Source organism: Ascidiella aspersa, chromosome 9, assembly GCF_963924565.1.
Source record: "Ascidiella aspersa chromosome 9, kaAscAspe10.2, whole genome shotgun sequence".
NCBI lineage: Eukaryota > Metazoa > Chordata > Ascidiacea > Phlebobranchia > Ascidiidae > Ascidiella > Ascidiella aspersa.
This window is the reverse complement of record NC_139455.1, coordinates 16107857-16134245: the sequence shown is the minus strand read 5'-3', so window position 1 is coordinate 16134245 and position 26389 is coordinate 16107857. Positions and strand designations below refer to the sequence as shown.

The following is a 26389-nucleotide window of genomic DNA, read 5'->3' as shown; positions in this document are numbered from 1 at the left end:
TTTTCGTCCAGGGCTTTTTATGTCAGGGTTCTTTTATTACAAAAGTAATTCTTAGTTTTTGTCGATTGTCAAGAAAAAAGCGAATGGGCTACTTAATTACGGCATAGTCTAACTCAGGATGTATACTTGATGAGCCGCATTTTAAACTCAATAATTTATTATGAGCCGCATAAAGTGTATTATCGTTGTTCGGACCACAACACAAAGTTTGGAGCATATTGGTTGGAGGTTGTAGCAAGACGTAATAAGAATATCAAAGCCCATACATCACGTTTGAAAATGAATAAAGAGTTATTCGAAACGTTCAAGATGATGCCTACTTCTGTATGGGCTTTGATATTCTTATTACTACACAAAGCAATGATTTACAAAAACATGTCGGAGAGCCGCATGCGGCCCACCGTTGGCCTAGTACATTAAAGTTACTTTTTAAATGTGGTTGTTCGTTTGTAACAATAGTTGTTTATTTAGAATTGGTCAATGTATTATAATAGCTAATAAAAATTACTATTCAAATCTTCAGCATGCAACTTTGTTAAAATCGGTGTGAATTAAAACATTTTGAGCCAGTTGCAGGACAGACTGCAATAGTAAAGTCGACTTAAGTGGGCGAAGCAGAGCAGAAAACGACAGAACGTATGATCAGCACAAACACAGCTGACATCGATGTTTTAGATTTTTCAAGATGCCTACAGAAGCAGTAGACGTAGTTTGACGTCAAACGCTATATTTTTGTGCTTATGCGATTTACATCGGGCCAGAGTTTTGCATAATAATAGTTTTTTTTTGTGGTTCAAGCTGTCACATCAATTTAGCATTTTTTGTCTTTAACAACATGGGTAAATATGAAGACCAATATAGATTTAAATCATTCTTAACACATAATATGTTTGTAAATTAACTTAAGCCAATGGTTTGCCTTCTAGGCCAGAAACGATCCGCAAAAAATTAGTTTTGAAGCAAACAGGATTTTGGAATTGTGAAAGTGGAGTAGATAAGTGTGAGCAAGTGTTTTGTCGCCTATTAGAGTCATTGATTTAAAAGAGTTAAATGACAGCCATTATATTACAAGTGTGCATAAATGCAGATTAGCGATCCATTAGGGCGAGTTGAGTGAATCTATATAAAGTCTGTCAAATAGAAGCGATTTTGTGATAGTTCTGTAAGCCTAAGGTAAGATTTAAAAAGGGTTCAATAATGGAAAGTATATTTAAAAAATGGCGCACAAAGGCAGTGAAAAGGTATTTTGGTCATCGAGTCAAGCTGCCCAAAATGAATAAATTTGGCGACTAGGTTTAAAGTAATGTTGAAATTGAAACTGAAGTGTACAGATAAAGCAATATGATGCATGATTTATGCCCGAAACGGCAGAAATTTATAAACTATAGGACTACAAAGACAAAACGATTTACCTTGAACTGTTTGTACGGCAGCGGAATATAAATCCGTCAGAAAAAAAACAATATTTCACATTTTCAAATCATTAAACCAACTAACCGAAGGGATTTGAGAAATTTAACTTTTTCAGACCAGAAATTTTGTGTTCGAAGCAATATTGCGCAATTATTTCAGTAAATTGTCGAAATCATTAACAAGTGACTGTTAAGATAAAGTAGGCATTTAGGGATCTTTGATTGGGCTAACGAAAGCCATTGCAGCCGAAACCGAAAGCCATATTCCTTGCTGTAGCTAGGAATCAAATTGTTGGTGCCCATAAAATCGATGTTGATCTTAAGTACGTTTTTTGAATTTCTTCAAAAAGTATGCTACTTGCATTAAAGATAAAAAATAATGTTTAAACATGGCGTATTGTTTGCAATATGCATCGTGCGAGCGTTTGGACAGAGCATTGAACCTCGCCATCCATTGGTTGTACGTGTGTCCAAATCAGCACTTACGAAGCCGTACAACTTCGGTGCATCCATGACTGCAGTTATCAAACAGTAAGGATAATAAGTAGCAACACAAGTGTTTGTTTTTGCTGAAAAAAACAATCGGTCGACTTAACGTTACGGATGTTTCACTTCAGTTATAAGCATGTGTTTGGCATAATCGGTCCTTCACAGAGGTTATATAATCCGAACTAGCCAAATACGCTTTCACAACCAAAACGCAGGTATAGGTGCAATAGCAGCAGAAGGTCACTGAGGACAACAGTATAGGTAGTTTACAGTACTATACCAAAATAATTCTGACCCTGTATTAGTGAACATACCAGCTATAACGTAAAGCTTGCATATAGAGTTATAAAGGTAGAAATACAAGTTAATAAGGTAGAAATTTCAACACATATACATTCTTTAGGAAGGAAGATCCTGTGTTTTTTATTGGTGCGCCGTCCTACGGAGAACCAGTGGCCGGGGTTCGTCCTGGTGCTTTGTTCAGATGCCTGACATCAGATTCGGCGTGTTCAAGGCGGATTGAAACAAGTAAATGATTTGGCTTGCCTATAAGTATAGTGAAGTGAACATAATTATGTATCTGGTGAGTAGCGAAATAGTTCTGCACAAGTTATATCACATTTCATTTACAAAAGGATATAAAAAAGTGAAATCATAGTTAAAATACCAAGGCGAACAACTCATAATAAAAAAACATTACAAAGCCCTGTATCACTTTTTGCAATAGGTTAACTAATGTATTTTTCAGGTAAATCTGGTTCAGTCGGTATAGCCATGGATTCGCTTCAATCTGGAAAAGGCATTCTGGTAAAAAAATTTCGTTAAAAATGTAATTGTATACAAATACGAGATATCGTAGTTAAAACTTAATAGGTGTCTCACTACAAAAACTGCAAATAAAAACTTTGCTGCACAATTGGCAACTAAAATAAGTTTTCCGATTAACAAACATTTTTAATAACTAAAAAGTTTAAACAAATCTACGGTAGACTTTATTTGTACTGAGGACCAGGCAGTCGAACAGCGCCCCGACCGGACTTTATAAACCGTTGCGGTTATTGGCTAATTTTAAACTGTAACAGAACCTGAACCGTTTAAAAAAATAAGGTGTCAAACCGGAAAAAGAAAATATTTCGGGGTAAAAAAACTGTAAACAGGTAACTGATCCGGTTTGACCCCATTATTTCTTTAAACGGTTCAGGTTCTGCTACAGTTCGGGCAAAATTAGCCAAGAACCATCGGTTTAAAAAGTCCGGTCGGGGCGCCGTTCGACTTCCTGGAAGACGAAAATATTTTGGGGTAAAAAAAATGTAACCCAACAAGTAACTGATGAACAAAGGATAAAGGCAAGAACTTATCACTAATAATGGCGGCAAAATTGTTCAGTCTTTAAAAAAGGCGCATTTTTTTCTAATGTTTCGCCGTTTTATTAAGTTAATGCACCTGTTATTAAAAAAAAGTATAAACCTATACGAACTGACGACAAACTCCTCGCGGCCTGCTGGTTGCTGATCACTGGACTCTAAGATAGCACGAAATACAAAAATGTTAATATAACCGGTTGTTTATTGTTTTTCGTCATTTCAAAAGGTTTGTGGAACGGGGTACAGCACTATTTGTTCGCATTCTACAATCGCAGACCATTTGACACAAGGCGCTTGCTTTCAAGCGAACGTAACAGGGGCATATGAAGTTCCTAATCCATGCGCTGCAGGTAAATAAACAGCGGAAACGCGGCATGTCAAGTTTTTTTTTTAATAATAGCTTGAATACAAGTGAAAATGTTTTCATAAGCTTCCACTTGCCCGAATACGCTTTTGGTCGACATCATGTTTGTCATGGATGAATCGGGAAGCGTTCGAAAACAACACTTCACCAAGGCACTTCTGTGGGTAAATAAAGTCATGGCAAATTTCAGGTAATACAGCAAGATATTGACAGACGACGTGAAATGTTCCGCTGTAAATGCTTTGTATAAAGTCCGCTATAGGAAAAGGTATTGTATTTTTGCACTTAATTAGAAGGTAATGTGAAGAGGTGGAAAAGTGATGCAATAAAATAAGTTCAGTTCAGAAAATTAAAACAATCGAAAATGCGGTGAAATATGTAAGGTAATATTGATTGCGTAACAGCAGAAGAGTCGTTAGGGCTATTAAAGTAAGAGCAACAATTTAAAACACTTATAATTTACTTACAGAAGACGCCTAATATCAGCAAAGATGTAGTGTGAACCTTAAAACGAATAAAATTCAGCCATATTGCAATCTAATCTAATGGACAAGATGAAAACACGAGAAACAAACTTAAAGCGAAAAGGCCCGGGAAAGAAGTGAATCGTTCATTTACATGTTATTTCAACTTTGCAACCAACCAAGTACTCATGCTAATTATTGCCCCTGAGCGAACGGTACAGACTCAGCACAATTTTATTTTTAATTCCTGTTCAATACGTTTTTCAAAAACATACCGTACATACGGTGGTGGTAGTACCATGCTTGACAAGTATTGTCGTTTTGCGAGACACAGTTTGATAATTTTGCCCTGGTCTAGAAAAAGTGTGGATATTTTATTGATTTTTTTGCTTTCAAGGAATGAAATTAACACTGGACACGTTTGGGTCGGAGTGGTGAAATTTGCCTCGAATGCTCGAGTTTCGGTTGTACTGGAAAAACGGTCCTACACTAACTTCGAAGGTAAAGAAATAACAAATTCTTGACTCGCTTTAAACAATGCTTTTTTAAACTTCGAAGAACCAAACCTTATAGTGTGCCGTAAAAGATTATAAATGAGTCACGTTTGTCATTTAAAAAAGCCTGTTAATATGACAAAAAGTGTGTGGGGATTTGTATTATATTCGTGGGGCGCCGTAAGTTAAAACAATTCACGTTTAAATGTACCGCACCCAGGTTTCCTCCAGCTGAAAACGACTAACTGTCATAATTAAGGGAATGAATCCATTGTTGAATGTTAAATACAACGTTACATCTATTGAAATACCAATAAAACTAAATTCCGTGTACGGGGCGTCATGCAAGAATGGTTGAAAGCTACGTGAGAAAATATTTGAACAAATTTTACTTAAACTATCCAGACTTCGCTTTGCAAAGGAGGCCACATGATGCTATCCCTTTTATTTATTAATGCATAATTAATTTTACTGTTCAATTTAGAATCCGTTACCAACATCAGGTATTTGGGAGGAGGAACACAAACAAACAAAGGAATAGAATTGGCCGCTACGCATTTCGAAGCCAATGGACGTAGCAGTCAAGGAATTCCGCAACTTATGGTGATAGTTACAGATGGACGTTCAAGAAGTTTAAATCTAACAGCTACAGCAGCAAAAAATGCAAGGTATGTGAAAAATTGCAATTAAGTGGTGTAGGCCTATAATCTGATAAAGCTCGCTTCTGAAAGAAGTTTTTTGTTTTATGTGATATTTTGGCTACCTATCCAGGATGCCTTCATTGTGGAATGGACAGGTATAGTCGAAACGTCGGATAAAACAAATAAGTACCAGAAGAACATCTTTTCAGTGTATACCATGCCTGTTAGCAACAGCATATTTACAATTGAATGAAGCTTTTCACTTCTCAGTCAAAGAGTCTGAATCGATGAAAAGTATTCTTGGAAAAAGTAGGGTCACACAACTCAAAAACAACACGTTTCTTAGAAATAATCACATCAGTATTTTATAAGACACTCTACGTGAAAGAACAAATCGTATGTGTGTATCAAGTGTGCGAAATGCAGGTAACATTTATGAATGCAAACAACAAATAAGTTTGCGGACTTCTATCGTTCGCAACTGCGCAGCTTCACCAGACAATTTGCACAATAAATTTGTTCTGATGCACTTCCAGGATAAGATTTATTTTAGGATGTAGCAACTAACCTTGATAAGTATGATAATTGTCGAAAGCACGAAAACAGGATGAAGCTATGTGAACTTTGCATAATCGTATGTATATTTATTCGTTTAGGCTACTCGATTTCTAATGAATTTATTACTATGCTAATTCCGCGTTAAAATATTCATACTCACTAAGCAAACCTTTGCTCCTCATAGAGAACACCGATTATTATTTCTAAGGCTCAGGCGTCTTTTTTGGATGTCAACTTTCCACTGAATAATAATTCCTTTCTTAATCTGGCAAAATTTATTTACAAAATTTAGAACACACAGGCTCAAATATAAAAAATACTTTTAATTCTTATAATAAAGACAACATGGGAAAATTAGCAAAAAATACCGAATAGGCACAGGTTAAAATGATTGTTTCTCAACAGGTAAAATGATCAGAGTGAATGAAATTTTTGCAAGGTTAAACAATATAGATAGATGAATGTAAGCTGTCCAGTGTACATATCTTTCTTATGCCAAAAAACATATCCAACAAATATAATAGACTGTGTTACGATTTGTTAAGACAAAACATATACACGCTGCTCTGTGACGGCGTATCATCACACGTAACTATTTAAGGGTAAACAATACCACCTGGAAAGCCACAATATCAAAAAAAAAAAGAATCTAAAACACCATGGGATTAAAAAGTTCAAGACATGATAAAGCCAAATACGCAGTAATATCCATAAAAGAATTAAAAGCAAAAAAAAAATTGTTTCGAAATCGCAAAATATAGGGTATGTGACGATTGGGGGCACTTGTCTGGCATCGGCCGTTTATGCGTTGAGGGCGATGACTATTATAAGTAGCACCCTTTCTTGGTCTTGTTCTAAATTGTATTTTTTCGACCTGATGTTGTATTATTTGGGTCTGATGGCTCGAGTCCAATATTTACGGTTTACAGCTAGAATTACTTTTGGGGAGCGCAATACCGGTTACCACGTTTACAACATATTTTTTAGAAACAAAAATAACAGATAACTTTGTACGCACCTTAATAATATGCATCTTACTCAGAAATAAGAACATTAGTTATTTTTAAGGCAATGTTCTCAAGTATAAGCGGGAATCTTAGAAATAAGCACGGAATGGTAACCCTGATGATAAGTTAGTTAAAGGATGGCTGCAATGTGCGCAGCCTTTAGGGTGGATTTCACTTGCATAATAACGCACGAGTTTACTCGAGAACAGCAGAATTCTTAAATTGATTGTTTTGTGATGACATGCTGATGGTAGTGACATCATCCCTAGAAAACTCCAAGGCCCGTCTAGGCTTACAATGCTACGCACAAATAAGCCCATTATAAGCTAAAGTGCAACTCGTTGTGGCAACAAAAAGCCTCGACGGAATATTTAGGGCCTAAACCCCACTAAACAATGCAAACTATCAAGCAAGGGTAAAAATGCAATTTAAACATATCTAGAGAGCAGAACATCACGATGGTTGCTGTGGGCGTCGGCAGTACAATACGGAATGACGAGTTGGAGAAAATAGCTGGAAATACAAGCAGAGTACTTCGAGTTACAGACTTTAACCAGCTCGGTTCGATTTTAACAACTCTCACGCAAGTCATTACTGCGTCAGCTAATGTTCAGTTGGAAGGTATGTAACCCAACTATAGGGCCGTGTATTAAACTCAATAAAGTAAGGCAAAAAATTCAAATTTGGATTTATTAGGTCATAACTTCGATAGGGCAGCAATGGCACGGTAATGCTATAGAAATGATTTTTATGTAAAAAGTACTACTAAATTGTCCTTTTTTATGAAACTGCAACCAGTAGTAGCTGACATCCTTGCCAAGCTGATACCCATAATAGAAAAACATGTACACTAATTAACTGTTTTCAATACGAGTTGGTTGAGCAATGCAGATATAATTAACTATATGTTTTTCAGGCAAAGTTTCTAACGCGACGTCAGAATTTCTCAACTGTCAGTTTGGACTTTCGATTCACACACCAAAGGTACAGATATTCTCGTGGCATATTGCACCAATATATTTGATAATTTGAATTGTTCTTGTCTGTTACACTTAATATAAGGGAAAATAAACCAAATTTTATAAAATCAACCATAAGGCAAAGATTAACGATTCCCTAACTTGTACACCTTTCAAATAGAAGTTCTGAGTTGCTATATTCACGCTTACTTTACTGTATGCACGCTACATAATAATACACCACATGGTTTGCATTCAAGTTTGCATTTGTTTAGAACTTTTCCCCGTTAGTGGGGGCTGTCGGCTCTTACGACCGAGCTGGATCTTTTGCCGCTTACCAGTCCCTCGATAAACTGCCACCCCTTCTCAATCTTACCGGCCTGGAAACAATAATGAGCCCAGAAAATATCACGCAGCTCAGAGAATCATATCTTGGTAAGTTGTAATGCGTTGCGTAATATCTATTTTGAGTATATACTTACGTAACATCACAAACCAGCCAGACAATCATAAGCGAATCACCAACTATCGTAAAACATAATATTTTTACAAGATTTGTTTTTAAATCGGTCGAGTTTTTAGGCCATTAATGTTTCTAGAGAAAGACGTCATGTAATTTGTTTGATGCAGGGTTTAGACTTTATTTAGGTTGAACACGCTATAGAAACGTCTGGATAAAGACATTTCTTAACCTCGACAGTGTAAAGGAAATGATTGTCATGAATCTTGAATTTACATTAACACATAAAGGTGCATGTAAAGTAAAACGATAACGTTTTTGATTTGAAGGCTACTCTATTACAAGCGGAATGTTGTATGGAAATACAATACAGTCTATCGCAAGCGGATCACCTCGATATCAGGCTCGTGGCCAGGTAAACGAATATACGATAAACGTATAAAGATTACTGGCAAATGTTGCGCAGATAAGGTCTTGGTATCCAAAACAACAATTGCCTAATGGCTATAAAAATAGTTTTGTAGGGAGTTCAAGAACTATAAAGTTGAGAATCACTACTGCCAATATCATTATACTTATCAGTGTGGCAATGACTTAAGACAATGTCTTGCTTGCTATAGGTGTTGCCTTGTTATTTTTAGTTGACGTAGTGCTCATTTTATCGGACAAGGTTAACAATTTTAAAAGTTGAATGTTTTATTTTTATGTTAATAACTTGACTTGAAGTTGACCAGCTTAAATAATGACTTGACTTGGACTTGACAATTTTGTAAAAGCAAAATGACTTGTTTCTAACACTGGCCTATATCCGCAACAAGCTTCAACATATTGCTATATTTTAGGTTATTATTTTACCGGTGGATCAAATCAAGAACCCGATCACAGCTTATTTCTCCTTGTACCCCAACGGATTGCCGTGGCAGCTGGGAGCTTACTACGGTCATTCAGTTCTCACAATAGACCTTAATAACGACGCGTACGACGACCTACTCGTTTCTGCCCCCCTTTACAGCGACGTGAAGGGTTACGACCAAGGAAGGGTTTTCGTTTATATGAACGACCCGAACAATCCAGGACCTGAAAAATGGGTAGCCAATGAGCGTAACAACTCTGTTTAGGTTTTTTGTTTTGTTTAAGGCGTCATGGAAAATATGTATACAATTATTAATCAGAAGTTTAGTATTTGACAAACTATCGGCTGTTTTTCACCCAGATAACATAGAAGCGAACCTTCGTAAAATTGAAATATTGGAAATTCCCAATGACAAAAAACATGCTGGTTAAGCTGTTTACGTCTGCAAATAATGTAAGACTTATAATTGCACGTCGTTATGCAACTAAGTCCAACGAAAACTATTAGGTAAACATCGCAATTGTGTTAAATTCGTTTCGTGTGGAAAAATCAATTCACAACTTGAAACATTAGATTCACGTTACATGTCTTATTTTCGTTCAGGTTTCAGAAAACTACACAGCAATAACTCTGTCGGGGTCCAACGCGGTGGGTGCAAGATTTGGAATGAGCATCACTGCAGTGGGTGACGTCGACAAAAACAATTTCATCGATATTGTGATTGGAGCGCCGCGCGAAGCTCTTACGTCAAGCAGCAGCGGAGCAATTTATTTGTATTACGGAAGTGCGCAGGGCCTAAGTGAAAATTATAAGCAGGTAACCCAATAGCACGGTGTGAGAACTGAACTGTAAAAAGGTAGATATAATAAAAGAAAATGGTAGGATAGCAACAAAAGGCATCACCAAAACTGCATGCCTTACCGTATCTCTTGCAAACGAAAAGATGGGATTATTTAAAAAGAGGAACTTAAAAAAAATTTGTTGAGCAGAGTTGGCATACCTTGTAGTTTATATTTATTACCTCGTGATATACGTAGAAAAACTAAACATCGATCCATTGCTTTTAAATCCACTCGGTCGTACTATAGCCTTGCAGAATTGAATGTAAACAAAGACAAGGCGAATCTAGGCCTCGAAAAAGCTTAAAAAGTTTATTTCAGCGTCTTATTGGAAAGGAGGTGGAACCAGGTTTGGACCACTTTGGCTACGCATTCGTAAAAACTGCGAGCCAGCAAGGCGTTGACGTCAATTCAGACACGTACCCAGATATTGTCGTGTCAGCGCCAGCTAGCGACCGAGTGTACGCGCTTCATTCGAGGCCAATTCTAGATGTGAACGCTTCGGTAACGATTACGCCAACCACCGTCGATCTTCTCGGCTGTTTAAACTTGGGTGGTCAGTCTTGTGCTAAGGTCACCGTCTGCACAAGTGCAAATCTGCGGGGGCCTTCTTCTATTCCAGCAGGTAATTAGATTACGCAATCGCCTTTGTCGTCTTGCTTTAAATTGTTTCCTTGTTTTCTAAAAGGTCATTTTGACTGACTCTTCACCTAATGCACCTTAAAAATTGTTCTTATAATTGCTTCACGGTTAAAAAAGGCGATATATCATAATTTTCCCAGGGGTAGTGTTACGTGTTTATCAACACTTAAACACCCAAATTAATTAATTGCCATAAGCCAAATCTTAGAGTTCATTAAGTGATTTTACGATGTGATAAATAGGGTTTTATATTACGCGTTTCAGCTTTCGTTTGCCAAATATGTTCTTCACTTAAACAGGTAGTAAGAAGGGCTACCATTGCCAGTTTTTTACACCTAGATCTAGGTTTTTCGATTTCCCCGAGGTATCTATAAGTGTTTTTTCTCATAATAATTTTTTTGGGAGGACTTGTGTGTTTAACAATAGCTTTGCATCTACAGTAAATTAGAAAATAATATAACAAGTACAAACCTTTTTATCAATATACAGTACATTTCGGTTAAAAATTACATTTCACAATAGTAAAAACACTTGTTCAAAGCGTAAATTTGTTTTGAAATTTTACCGGTCCATAAGTTAAAAAAGAACGAAAAATGAATGTATCTTAACAATTTCAACTTTGAAATGTATTTTTTGAAAAACTTTAGAAACAGTGTTTCTCTGACTCAAACTTATACTGACAGGTACAGAAATGACGATAACACTGTCTTTGGACAGCCTTGTGAGATCACCAAGCGAGAAACGGGCTGTATTTGTAGGACGAACTACGGCGGAAAGGTCTTCGATTAGAACAACCTCACATTTGTTAACAGAAGACAACAGCAATTGCCCTACTTACGATATTACTCTTAATGTGAGTCGATTCGCTCTCAAAAAATCAAAGATGAGACAAGATCGAAATACTTTTAACTGAACGACAAGCAAATATATTATTTTAAGACGAATCCTTGATAATAATATTTGATTTTATATCGCTAACTTATAGTAGAGGTTCATACTTTATGTAATAAAGGCCATCTATCTGTTTAATTTGCAGGACCAAAAGTATTACTGAATTTACCAATGAAGGTGCACGGCACGCATATCCAGTTGAAATAAAACCAGTGGACGAAAGCTAATCGCGCTATCATATAAAATTCCCAGACTTAAAATAAGTTGATAAATTTGTTATTTATTTTCACTATTGGCCGAGACAAAACAATGTACCACGCCAAGCATGAAATTCATGTGTGCATATTTTCTTAAACAAGTGTTTAGCATGGCGTCGTACATGTAAACCCATCAATAAGACTACTGGTGTTAAAAAATGTATAGCTAGACGGTTTTAATTAACATTAAAATCCATTACCGAAGCATAAGAAAAATAACTAATATTGTTATGATTAAGTTTGGGATTTTACACAATTTGACATTTTAAAGAATAAAAATGTTAAGGCCTGTTGTTAAAAACGTATAGTACGATAAAATTGTGGTTGTCTTTGTAGTCCCTTAGCTATAAAATAAATCAGTGTTTCTCAACCGTTTTTGGCGGCGATGGCGAGTAATTACAACTGCTTTGGCGACACAATTATCTTCACTGGCCTTTTTCAGAGCGAACATAAGAAATTAACATTAATGAGCTTGAAATTGTTTGATATGATTCATGTCTTCGTATTGCCTCCGCATTTTTTTTTTTCAAATTTTGCAGTAATCTTGCTCACAATCAATCTCAATAAATCTAACCATGTAAAACTACTGCAGTCGGCGACCTATAACCAAATCAAACAGATACCCAATTTTGGATCACGACCCAACTGTTGAAAAACACTGACATAAACGAACAATTGAAACATATCACATATAGTTGCAATTTATCTGGGAAGTGTACTATTATTACAGGGCGCAGTTTACTCTTTTACTTCGGAGCCCGCTGTCACACTTCCTTCAAATAGGCTAAGGGTGAAGCTTAGCTACGAACTTAAACAGGTCTCATTAAATCGGGTCCTCTCGCCCGTAATTGATCCACTGGCAGCAAAATCGCATCAAAGTGATTGGACGCTGACAACTGGTTGCATGGGGACCGACGGCACTTGTATTCACGACCTTTCGCTGACAGCGACATCTTCGTGAGTTTAACTTTAAACATTCATGGCTTTGATAAAAAGGACTATCGTTTTAGTTTTATTTTACGAAGTGGAGAATTCCATGAAATTAAAAAAACTCATAGAAAATATAATTTCAGTTTACATACCTCAAGTCAATTTAACAGACCTATAAATATTGCAATCAAGTGTGGTCTTCTTTTTCCTGTAATGCGCAGAACCAACAAAGAATTTACTGTGTAAAATTTGCTACTCGCACTCATTTGTAAAGACTTTTGAAGATTTATACTAACTGTAGAAGTTCACAAACGATATTATTTGTTTAGGACTTGCTCATTCAGCAATAAAATATTCGCGCTTTAGAAATTTATAAAGGAAACATTGCTCAAATCGATTTTTTGCAATGCGGCTTACACATATTTATTTAGAATATCGGTGTCACCCGAATATTATGTGATCGGAGCTGCGCCGGAAGTGCTAACGTTTAACGTGGTAATAAGCAACAATGGACCAGAGCATTCCTTCTACACAACTATAATGGTTCAGTCGCCAGGTCTAAGACTGACTTTGGTAGGTTGAGCATATAAATAAATATAGGCTACATATATTAGCCGAGATTTATCAGCCAGTAGGTCATTGGGTTGGTCAGTCTGAATATTCGTGTTTGCAAAAAAAACTAACAGGTTGAGATGATAGGCGTCAAGTGATCGAAAGCGAACGGCCCCTTTTTGCCCCAAATAGTGCAAAGAAGGTTTATGCTACACAAACATAAGGGTACAATACGGATCACCCTTGGTACTTTGCGTGACTAGTTTAGCCAAGTTAAGCGCATTATAATCGAAAACTTAGTCGATACACTTTATACACAATACACAACATTGCATTTTAATTACCTGTTAAATTGACACAATCCTTATTTTAATTATATCGGCTATTTTAACGGAGGTGACATACAACACAATGTAAACTGTTTGCGTTGTCGCCTCCTTATTGAACTTTCCAGAGAACGATTTGAAAAATTGCGTATTAGCTTTGGATATTACTTTATCCATTAAATGACGTATTCACAAGGGGCTTATCCTAATTATAGGGCTTTACTTATTGTGGGTAAGCCTTGTGGTTCAAAACCTATTTATGGCGAGCCCCTTTTTGAAATTTGCCTATGCCTTGTTCCATCATATATTAAATTAATATTATACTAAAAGCAAATCGATATTCCAGTTTTGTCGATTTATAGGAGCGAGAAAAACAGTGTGATAAACAAGTGATTTTGAAATGACTTAGTCCTAGTTAAGTCTTTTGTAAAATAACTTAAGTCCAATTCAAGTCTTATTTATTGCAAATAAATCACCTAAAAATAACGAATACGCATCATATAGCAAGTAAATTGGTTTATATGAAAACGTTAAGATAAATAACCCATTGTATAAGAAAATGCTTGACCCAAGGCATTTATCTAAAACAGTGATCTTTAACCTGTGGGTGCGACACCATGTGGTTGCCTAAAATTTTTGTGAAGTCGCCATAACTCATTATATTTCAGCTGTTTTAGTACGATTTTTGTATTTCGTTTTCTTTATAATGACGTCCCACCAATAAACGTGACTGAGTGCTTCTTCTACATAAAATTGCTGTTTTAGCTCTTAAGAGCTGCTAAATCAGCTAAAGCGACATTTGACAAAATTAGGTTTCTTTATTTAGCGCAGCGAATGTCGCACTGTCTCAAATTATTTCATTGTGACATACTTTCAATAAGTTATAAATAGGCTGGTTTTTAAAACGTCCACTTTTTGTTATCTAATTTGGATTGCAGATAAAAGGACAAGGCTTTACATTCTTAATTATGACAGCGGATGCAGCAAACCGCATTTCTTAAAACTCGTTAAAAGTGAAACACTCTTTCAGCAAATCTTTACTTTTTGACTTCGATGCAATCACCGTTCCCGCCTCTGCCAAATTTTGTTATTACCTCCCCCCCTTCATTTCAGCGTAATAAGCATATTAAAAACGAAACATCGCGATTTGCACATTTTCGTGTTAATTGTTACAATCATAACATTAAATCGGCAGGACAACGCCAGTAGCGTCCTAGCAATTCGGTAAACATACCAACTTTAAGGCGGCACATTTTTCAACTGGTAGTATTCTTACAAGACAAACGCTGCTGTGTTCTGACCATAACATTACTTTTGACGTTCCTTGCTACAGCCACGCTCTGATAAAAAAAATACAGAGTACAGCAAAAAGCTCAAATTATAAATTTGTTTACTTTTTATAGTTATTTTAACGAATGAGCTTTAATAAAAGCGTCTTAACTTCCTCATAAGTGATGAGCATGCTTACGCTGTTTAATATTAGTTCATTTCACTACCAAGAGAAACAGAAACCGTTAACCATATAAAGGCACTAAGCACTCTATACAGCTACAATTTTAATGACGAATCTTCCAAGTTTTTTAGTAGCAATATTTTCTATATAATAAATCGAAAGGAGACAAGGTTACAATAAATTGGTCAACATTTTATTGCTAGGAGAACAATCAATGTGTGGTTAAATCAGAAGTCAGTGCTTCTGGTGTCGATATCATACAAATCAACAAAGCTCTGTCTACTCTGGAGAATGGAGCGCAGGTAACTTTAAACAACTCTTCATGTGTAATACAACAGAGAATAATAACGCTTATGGCCGGTTGTAAACCGTCCACAAACTTTTACATAACCCCAAGCCCCACCCCTAACTTCAAACAAACAATCCGTTGCCAAAACAGTTGAGCCCTAACGGCGCCGTTCAAACTAGGGCGCCCAACCGTCGACATCAAAACAGCCGATGCCCGACAGGTGCCCCCCAATCGACTCATACCCTCTCCCCTATTCATAGGCCTACCCTCTCCTTTTAGACGTTATATTGTCTATTTATGCCTTGTTCCATAACATTTGGGATTTATTCAGCATTAAATCTTATCCTGTAATAAATATTATTGCGTAGTGGCTTTATTATTCCATTGGTTTGAATGCTATGACATTATAGATTATCATTCTTTCGATATTGTTGCTTTGAAGGTCTTGTTATGTGTTCCCAAAAACGTCATTATTGTCTTTACGTTTTAGTGTAATCTAGTGTTCAAGTTCGACTTAAGAGATTTGACTGCTTCGGCGACTCAGAATATGCTCAATATCACAGCAAGTATTTTTTCGAAGTAAGTTAGTTAAATAATTCTCTTATGCTGGTCGCTCGGGGTGAACAATATTTAATTTAGAAATATACTTTATCAAACTGTTATTTAAAGAGTATAGTTCATCTTCAGACTATTTTGTTGAATGTCATACTCTGTAAAACTGCGAATGGAGAACACACAAACGGTAATAAATAAATTTACCTTATTTTGTAGATCCAACTACTCTGAAGACCCGGTTACGATCAACAACGTATTCGCATTTAGGCGCCCGTTGAAATACGCCGTAAACATGGTCCTCGGATCGTGAGTAAAGGCGTTTTACTTAAAAGTTAAGTTGCATCCTATTTTTGTGTTTTAATTAATTGATATATATTTTAGGACGTCAGCTCCAAAACAAATTACCTTTAATAACTCAGCTGTTGGCGTTCACAAAGAAGGAACAGAACCTACATCAGGTGAAAATTCAACACTCTTCATCACACACACGTTTAAGGTAGTCGGGACGAGGATTATAAACGTGACTTAAGAAAACCTGCAGTCTTCTATATATTTACCTAATAAATAAAAACATAAACGTCATCGTACATACTATTGAAGTCAATCAATGTAGGCCTAAACCAAAATTATTAGAACAGTGCTTCCCACCCAGTGGGTCGCATTGATAGCAAATTGCATGTGTATACATTGTTTCTCGATTTGTTTTTCATTCGTTTGGTCATATATCTCATTGTGGGTCGCACAATAAAACTTGCATTAAAAGTGGGTTGCGAACTAAAAGAGGTTGGGAAGAACTGCTTTAGAAAAACGTCCGTTATGTAGGCTACTTTGCATTAGGATATTAATAAAAGCTTATATGTGGCCAGATAAACAACAGGGGCCCGAATTCGCTATCGTCTGCTTGGTTCAGCTTTACCTGGCCCAATGCAACCAAAGTCGGAGTTCCACTTCTGCATCTCTACGAGTTCACGTGTTTGGTACGTTGCGATGCAAACTTTTTTAAACTATTTTCATAAAGTGCAAAACACATTTAGAAGGATGTGTTCCAGTTATATTAGCCAATTTCAAACTATATCCAATTAAAATTCCCTAAAGAACCCTTTCTTGAGAAGGGTCGGAAACCCAATTAAACACCTACTTTAGCTTTTACATTTTCTGTTTTATGCTTTCTAACAAGGTAGGCCTAGTTGCATGATCCACTTGCAATATTCGTTTTTAACAGCCTAACACTTTAACAAAATAAATTAACTGGGTCGTGTTATTAATATTTTTTCTTAATGACGTCACGGTTTGGCGTACCTTTGTGACGTCACGTTATAACGAAATTTGGTGACGTCATCGCTAAAAAAATCAAGGCTCCCCAAACGAAAAAATAAGGTAACACTATAATTATACAAAATGTTAAAATTTTCTTGTCAGTTTTATGTATGTTTTTTTATTAAGCCTTCTACCTGGTGCCAATGCGAGTTGCTTCCGCAGTTTTTAACAAACATATCAGTTCCTGATCAGTTCATCAGAAGTAATATGTCTACATTGTCAACGACAGCTATTCCAGCACAAACGGTAACGTTGTGTTGAGTAAAACCAAAACACTAATTTCAATTCAAGTCATATTAACAAGATCTACGCTGTTACTTGTAGTCATGTGATGTCGTGAGCTGCGATGTGATCACGTGCCTAGTATTCAATCAATCAAAACATACTTGGATCGAGGCGGTTGCGAAATTCAAGTTGAGGCTTTCCTACTTTAAACAGGTCTACAAAAATTTCTAATATAATACGATTAGGAAAAACGTTTAAGCGAATTTATAACTAATATGGAAAGTTGTTTCTCATGACAAACTCAATCTACAGGAATATTTTCTTAAAATCTGTTTGTAATTTTACCGATAATATCTTAAAGATAATAACAACATTTAATTGGTTTATTTTACAAACCTTTTAAAGTAGATTACAACAATAACAGAATTTGCTACAAGTCATACATTATTAATTTTTTTTTCCAACTAAGGAATTCCTATCCAGGGCAATTTGTTTTTAGAAAAAAATTCTGGTTTAGAAGTTTTGACATGATCTTTGCTTTTCAGGTGTTTTGTTTTGCTTACAAATTTATATATATTCCAATAAAATGTAACAGACATAATATTTCCACTATATGAATAAATGTGTTATCCCTTTTACCCATGTGTTATCCCTTTTAGTCATAGAAATAAGCCCTGAGCCTAATTCAGGGTTTCCCAAACTTTTTTGGACCACGGATCACTATTTGTAAATCTGTTTTTTCGCGGACAGCAAAGCAAAAAAATAAAAAAACCAAATTGTATATATTTACAAAACTGAAAACAGCAATGGGACAGATAGGATTGCTTCCCTCTGCTTAAATCATCAATTCATAATAAATTTAAAGCGCACAAGGAAGATTTTCGATACTGAACAGCAAAAGCTTTCGAAATCCATAAGTTGTGAACAACTGCGGCAGTTTGATTATCTTTGGAAGAGTAGGGGAGACCGGGGCGTGTTGATACAATTTTGACATATTATGAAATAACTTGTTTATCTTTTGAATAAATAAAATAAAACCTTCGCCATACAAAAATACAATCTGTTAGCAATAAGTTGCCGCAGGTTCAATAAAAATATCTTGTTCACAGCAAAAGTTATGACCTTTTAAAAAAGACAAATAATGTGGTACAACGTGCCCCGTGCACGGGTCGGTTGTAACACCTGATGGGGCAAATTGTAACAAATGAAAACAACCGCATAAATTTTTATTGTTATATTTCAACGAAATGTCAAACTCAAAAGGTAAAAGTAACAGAAAGTGTTAGCCTACGATAGAGTAAAGAGGCTACTATCAGGCTGTATGTCTCAGCCTGGGTGTAACCAGGAGTTGCAAAAGGACAGGATTACTACTCAAACAAATTTCGATTATTGTTAAGTTCAACAAGCCTACAGCTGAAACTGCAGGCTTGGATGGGCATGATTACTAAACTAGCTTAAACAAAATTGGCTGTTTTTGGTACTGATCAAACAAATTGGCAACTCAAAGGTAAACGAAAAAAGTTAGCAAAAATAATACGTTCTCTAAACGTATCGGAAACTATTGTACATTGTGCGCAGCATATGTGGAATTGTGCATACACATGAGACAACATCGCATGGCACGGTTATCAAAGTTACAAAAAAAAATAGTTTTCATCATCCTAGTCGCAGTTGTGACATAAATACGGATAATTCATGTCGGGGGTGCACGCTTTGTGGGCCCACAAGTGACATCTGACACATTGAATCCAAACCTCTTTTGTTTTAGTCGTCCGAAAGAATCAGTTAGCGTGGCTCGCTTTTACTTGGGTTGTTTAAATTGATTTTGTTTGTTTTTTATTGACTTTTTGGGCAGAATTATTTTTCTTTTAGCTTTATCAGGCTTCTGTCTCTCCGCCTCTTCCATTGCTTTCTTGACTGGCGTATCCGTTAAAATTTCTGCTTACATCTTTTTTTTTTTTTTTTTGCAAATTGCCAGACGATGAAGCTTATTCAGCATCTTGAGTAAAAAAAGATGTCCTAGCTGGATTGCCAGACGATAAATATTCTTCTTCATGTTGAGCCTGCAAAGTTGAGTCAAGAAGAGCTGGGTATGGCCGATCAGTCACCAGTGAAGGAGAAATTTCGTGTTCTTCAAATATATCGGAGTTGAAGGGCCAGATTCATTTGCACCGGAATCCTGACTGAATGTTATTTGGCGTTGTTGCCATAGGAAGAGAGGTTTTAACAAGCCCAGGAACATCGTAAATGGTCATGGTTTTTCCGGGGTTCATTTTCATCCACGCGTCGCTGGCACCATTAACACATTTTATATAATAAACACTACGATCGAGAGGCTGAAGTTGGTGGCTGCAGTGAGGAGAAAACGAAAGAAGTATGATACCATTTTTCTTACAAAAATCTATGGCTGCAATTGTATGGTGGGAGCTATGATTGTCGAGCAAAAGCAAAACCTTTCGTTCTACATATATGTGTGTACATACCTTTCGTTCTACTGTGACTTTAGTGTACCTAAAAAAGTGTTAAGGAAAATAAGGAAGTCGTCCTGCTGCATCCATCCAGATTTGTTTCCGGACCCTATGCAGCCATCAGGACCATCTCGAACAAAATGATCGGCATATCCAGACCGAGGGAAAACAAACATGGGAGGTATTGTATTTCCGATGGCGTTTATTGCACAGGCAAGGGTGACTAACGTGCCCCTCTCACCTGAAGTGAAAGCACCGACCTGTTTTGACCCTCGTTTTGCGTTAACACGGTTAAGAACTTGAACAGTGGTAATACCTGTTTCGTCGACATTCCAAATATCGTTACCATTCAACTTATGCTTTGATATCACGCCGTCTAGTTTGGAGAAAAACACACCGACATTGTGTTTGTTAAACTTGTAGCCCTTGACAGACTCGTTGCCTCTGCACTTCGTATTGATAGCGTTGAGTTTTTTTTTGTTGTAGCTAGTAAACTAATCCGCTCCGGTTTTACCATTCTCTTCCCAACTCTTGTGATGACTGCACTTGTATTTCACTGCAAGTTCGTCAGCGAATTATCGGACCTAAAAAAATTAAACTTTATTTCCAAAACTACAGCCTATACTTATAACTTATGTGATTTAGAAATGATATCATCGATTCTACAAAAACAAAAAGCAAGGTAGTAAGTGTAATATCTTACATTTTTTGGAGACAATCCGTAATAAGCATCCGCTGACATCAAGAGATATTTCGTCAACTCCTTTTCTTGCAACTCCGTGAATACTTGAGTAGCACTGCGGTAACCAACAGAAGGCAATTCATTTGAACCTTTATCTTCTAATTTCTGTTTTGCTTTACAAAATCTAGACAACGTGACTTGGCAAATAGAATATTTTTTTGCTACTGATCGAATAGATTTTCCATGGTTTTTCACATCGTTGGCAGCTCTTGCAAGTTCTTGCACAGGTGTATTACCTCTGTCAGTTTTTCGTTTTAAGTTTTTCAACATAGCTGAAAATATTTAAAGACTATATTATATATATTATACTGTTTCGCCGGGGTCAGTTGTAACAGCTTTCAAATGTTACAACCAACCCCGTCATTTTGTTACAACCGACCCAGGCCCATGTCAGCCATTAATTACCTTCGTTCACCACTTGCCCAGTCAACTGGGTAGTTCATAAAGTATGCAACAATAAACTATAATAATTACTAAATCCGATTGTATGCTCTACAATTTTAACTCGGCATTTGTATCTCGGCATTTCATTCAAATTTTTTTTTTAATTTTTATTACATTTTAGAAATAAAAATTCTAAATGTATGTCCAATATATTTGAATACGTTTTCCGTTTGTACGCGACGCACTTTAGCACTTGGCAGTCAGTCTTCCACAGTGTAAAAAGCGCTAATTTAGTTCAAATGACAGCATCATAACGTAGAAAAACCTGAAGATCTTTAACGCAAAGCGCGAAAATTTCGCACTTACATAGTTAAAATAGTCAAAAAGTATGGGAAATAGAAAAAAATGGACTCGTGTCTAGTTTGTCAAAGAGGCATGCGGGTCGAATAAATTACATTCGCCGGCCGGATCCGGCCCGCAGGCCGTGAGTTGTCGCCCCTGCTGTACAACGTAGCCTATATGTGTAACTTTTTAATTTCGTGTCATATCGCCACGGACCACCTGTGCAGTCGTCGCGGACCACCAATGGTCCGCAGACCACAGTTTGGGAAACCCTGGAACACTGTTTTCTTACATTCTACTTTTTTGCAGAAAAACCTAACGTCAAGGCTGGTCAGCTCCATTAGGATTAATGCCTCCGCTTCGCCAATCTTTCCTGCTTTAAGCGTAACATATATACAGGTGATCTACAGTATGTGACGTTTATACTCGTAAAGAACATAAGACATCACGTTGAGTAATTGTTGCCATTAACGACATTTTTTCGTATTTGAATGGACAAAAACTTCGAAAAAAAACACAGGCTATATGCAACATATGTTATTGATGCGACTTCGTAATTTGTGTACACACGTTATTTTTAATGTATTGTGATGCAACCAAACAGTTTTACGACAAAGTTTTTCTCACGATTTGTGTCTGTTTTACACCACATTGTTTTGCAGGCGTCTACTATGGTCAGCACGTGGGTTGGGTCCCGATACAGTGGATCGCCTTCACTGAACAACGGCATAATCATTGGGGCGATAACCGGTGGCGTTGTCCTTCTGGCAATCTTATCGATCGTTTTGTGGAAGGTTAGAGTTTTTAAGCCAGATTTATTGGGGAAAAACGTAGGGGTTAATATTGTTTTCTATTAAGCACGTGTATATGTGAACAGACAAAACATAGATGTCAGGTTTCCCATTGTCTGTTATCAAAGCCCCAAAAAGGTATTCGCAACATTTTGTGACGTCATCTATTTAAACCATAGTGATACCAAACCTTTTTCTCATGCAACCTTTTTTTAGTTATTTGAAATATCTTATAATAAATTTTAAAAAAATATAAGGATCACCTCTTCTCGGGCGGAGAAAAAGCGGTCTCCGGCGGTCGTATAAAGGCCAAGGTTGTTTTTTATTGGACCAGACAATTTGCCCAAATCTGTCGTTATTTGTACGAATTCGGCCATTTACTAAAAACAAGTGTAATGATAACAACAGTGTTTTTTTTTAAGGTGTTTTGTGGGACCGAAACGGTCACCCAAATTTCTCCAGCGGTTTCCCAAATTTTGGACTTGCAACTTTTTGGTATTTAAATGAAACACTTGCGGTATCTTAAAACTACTTAGCGGTCATCCAAACCAAACCTTAAAAAAAAACCTGGGTAAGAACATAAATATGATTAGATCACTGGGCTAAATGTCATAAACGCATGTGCGAGCTTTCTCTTTAAGGCTTATATTTCATTTCGGTAATTTTTAACCAAGGCATACGGCGACTCAATAACTACTTTGCGAACCTCTTGGGCCGCGACCCCATGGCTGGGTACCACTGATTTAAATAATACACGAATACACGTCAAAATGTTTATGCGGTAACCCCAATTTATGATGCCTCAATTTAAACGTTTACACCTAAAATTGGTTTAACAATTTAATCGTTGTTTCGCAGGTCGGGTTTTTCGAGAGCAAGTATCGTGACAAGCTGACCGAAGCTAAAATCGCAGCTCAAGATGACGACACTGTGGTTGGAAACCTGAACAGGGCGAACGCAGATGTGACAAAGAGCACAGTCGACCTCATTACCACTGCACACTGATGCGGCCAAAAGAATAAAAATATTGTTGCTCGTATAAGTGGCTTTTATGCTGCTACCCATATAGCATATACTCAAGCCAATGCATGGACCACGGTCACTATGCTAAATAATTATCGCAATGCAATGTGGGTAAATTGGGTGGCATCTCACATCATAGCTGAGGTCAAGCCAATTTCTATAATAAATTTAGAGTTTTCGGGGCTGTGTCATTGGTTTGGGCCAAATAAATCCTTTTAAATGTATATTGCGCAATAAATTCGTCCATTTAAAAAATATCCGGTTTGCAATTTAGCCGTTTAATTTTACTATATTGGTCAAGTAACCGTTATATTTGTGTTAATTTTTAAACTGTTTGCTTTGCTTTTACTGGTAAATTACTCACAAATCGAAGTACCTCGAAAAACAAAATAAGTTGTTTCAAACTCAAAGTTCCTGTAGCCTATATTCGCCGAATATTTTCTTGATTTTTGTTGTACAGTATAGTGTTTTGCTGTTAAGTCGCATATAAAATTTGACGTTTTCTGCAAATTATTAGGCAAATTTACCATGAAATGTTCTTGATTATACTTAAGGTTAGATGCAAATAACGCAAAATAACAACTAGACAAACGCTAAAGACCAGGGTGTGCAGCCTGCGGTCAACAGGGAAAAAAATAAGTGGGCTTTAGTTTTACGCCAACCAACGAGAATAGTAGCACTAATCCGTTCATTATTTTGTGGGTAAATTTAAATTGTATACGAAGCCTATATACACGAAATCTCCTCATGGATAGTGTGTCTGTTCAGAAAGTTGCGCATACCTTACATATATACACGAAATTAGAAGTGGTTAGTAAAATAGTAACGTTAGTTTACTTAGTCGTCTAATGTAGCCTACCATGCAAATTAGCTAAAAGTGGAAGCTTCAAACTTGATCAATTGGAAACACATAATAAGACCTAAAGAGCAACAATACCTAAAGCCGAAAATTCTATAAAACCATATTATTAAGACCAACAAAATAATACAGCCAAATACGTAGTATTATCCAATACAGAATAAAGAACAAAATCGTCTAAATAAGACCTAAATCTGTCGAAATAAGGGCTACATTCATCGGAATAAGGCGTAAATTCATCGGAATCAGGCCAAAATTCATCGGAATAAGACCTAAATTCACAGGAAGTAGGCCTAAATGGCCAAAATAACGCCCGAACCTGTGGTAGAGGGTAGGCCTATGGGACGATTGGGGCCATCGGTTTGGCATCGGCCGTTTTGGTGACTACGTTTGGACGCACTAGACCAGGGGTCGGCAACCTTTTTATTGTCGCGGGCCAAAACCAAACTGAGAAAGGTCTCTGTGGGCCGCACAAACTGTTAACTAAAATTGTGTTATTAACATGTTCAAACAACTGTGAATCAGGCGGGCCTCGGATCGTTTTTACACTTAAAAACGTGTTTAATTAAATTTAAGGAGGCAGTAAAGTGCAGGCGCAAAGAACGAAAAAAGCGTTTGTTTGGTTTAAAATTCGAGTTCATACGTCGTCATCCGTACTAATAATGAAAAGTAAAATAAAACTACTTTAGGAACGCGATAACATTTAAAGTTAATCTAGCTCTTGCAAACGTTTTTAAGCAAACGTTTTTAATTGAAAGCACACCTGGCGAGCGAATCGAGCGCTATTTTTTTTTGGTATACTGGCATTTCGTGCTGATCTAGTTGAAAAGACAGCATCAAAAGTAACCACTGTACGTAGAAGGTTCATTCGCGCAAAGCGCGAAAATTTTTCGCACTTTTGTAGTTGAAATAGTCATAAAGTAGGCTATGTGAAATGGTGTCTAATTTGTCAAAGAGGCGGCGGGCCGGATGAATTACATCGGCGGGCGGGATCCGGCCGGCGGGCCGTAGGTTGCCGACCCCTGCACTAGACTAACCGGCGCCGCCAGGGCGCCGCTGTTTTGGCACCGGATTTTTGGTCCTGTTTGGGGTTATTGAAGGGTAATGGGTGGGTTTAGAAAATGGGTTAGGGTTTCTTGTTTATTAGGGGGTTAGTGATGTACTTAGGGGTGGGGTTTGGGTTTATTTAAAGTGTTGTTTAGACCTGATTCTGACCTTTTAGGTCTTATTCCGACGGATTTTGGACTTTTTCCGATTTAGCCGGTACTTATACCATTAGGTATTAGTCCTATTTTGGCCTTATTCCGAATTGTGTTTTATTCTGACGTTGGTGTGTTGTTCTTATCTCGGTCTTATGGCTGGAGTCCAATCAGTTGTGATAGAAATTAGTGAGGTGAACTCGATATAGGTTAAAATAATTAAATAATACGCTTTTCTTCGTTGAAAAACTGTTTGTATTAACGTAAGACAATATGACAGACTTTATTTATACTATTTCTGTTTGATCAACTTACACGTTTTGATTTTTTACTTACGCATTACTTTTAAAACTATAATACGCACGAACGGTTGACGGTTAGCGGACCCACCAAATAGTTGAATTAAACTTCCTGTTTCGTGTTTGGTCTATAATCTACAGTTCGACAGACTATACAGTGGAAAACGTAAACACATCATCTTCGTTTTGTACATGTACTTAAATAGTATAAAAAAGTATTTTCAGTGGACGGGGCACACTAACGCAATAGATTTTATTCTTGCAAAATATATATTTTTTTCTGATTCAACTTGGCATATCACTTGCGTAAGTAGAGGTGATTTAATGCTTGTTTGGCATGGGCAGTAATTTAAATAGTAAACAGAGTGCCTTAATTGGTAAAGGCTAACGAGATTAACGTGTGGGCCCATGCAGCTTTTTCCACAGAAGAACAACATTTCAAAAAAATTAATTACTTACATTTTGTCTCTTAGCTGTATTTAATAATGATCAACATATTGTTCACTTTGCTTAGCGATCGTTTGGAATTTTAATATATACCGCATTTTACCTTATAATAAATGGGCCGAGAATATCACCAGTAGTCACCTCCGTGAATAGGACAATGCCATACACATACGATAACTATATTTATTCATACGGTACAATTTGTTGTTTTAAGGGGCTGTGCTAGACCTGAAATTTAAGACAATGACGATTTAAAAAATGATCATATCAAACCAGGCAAAATTTTCTTTTACAAACTTCTTGTCCAAAGAAATTATTTCATGTTAAGAAACAGATTTTTTACTTTTTCAAAGATGTCACTATGAAATAAGTGAAGGGCAGTAATAGCCTGTACCCACAGTATATCTCACTTTAACATGTCAAATAGGAAATCACAGACTCGCTCCATGTCCGAACAATCACAATTGAATTTTGCAATTACCCTACTTGAAAAC

General features: G+C 36.7%; 1 protein-coding gene across 1 annotated transcript; it reads left to right on the top strand.

Annotated features, from left to right (window-relative positions):
* The first annotated feature begins 7251 nt into the window (after positions 1-7251).
* On the top strand, positions 7252-23073 carry LOC146133245 (integrin alpha-M-like). The gene is made up of 17 exons (XM_083397694.1): positions 7252-7414; positions 7710-7777; positions 8028-8187; positions 8542-8627; positions 9055-9300; positions 9669-9881; positions 10226-10529; positions 11230-11294; positions 12425-12651; positions 13056-13197; positions 15159-15257; positions 15735-15823; positions 16016-16105; positions 16181-16295; positions 16666-16776; positions 21940-22071; positions 22927-23073. The coding sequence occupies exons 1-17, from the start codon at positions 7252-7254 to the stop codon at positions 23071-23073; spliced, it is 2457 nt and encodes an 818-aa protein (XP_083253820.1).
* Positions 23074-26389: the final 3316 nt, after the last annotated feature.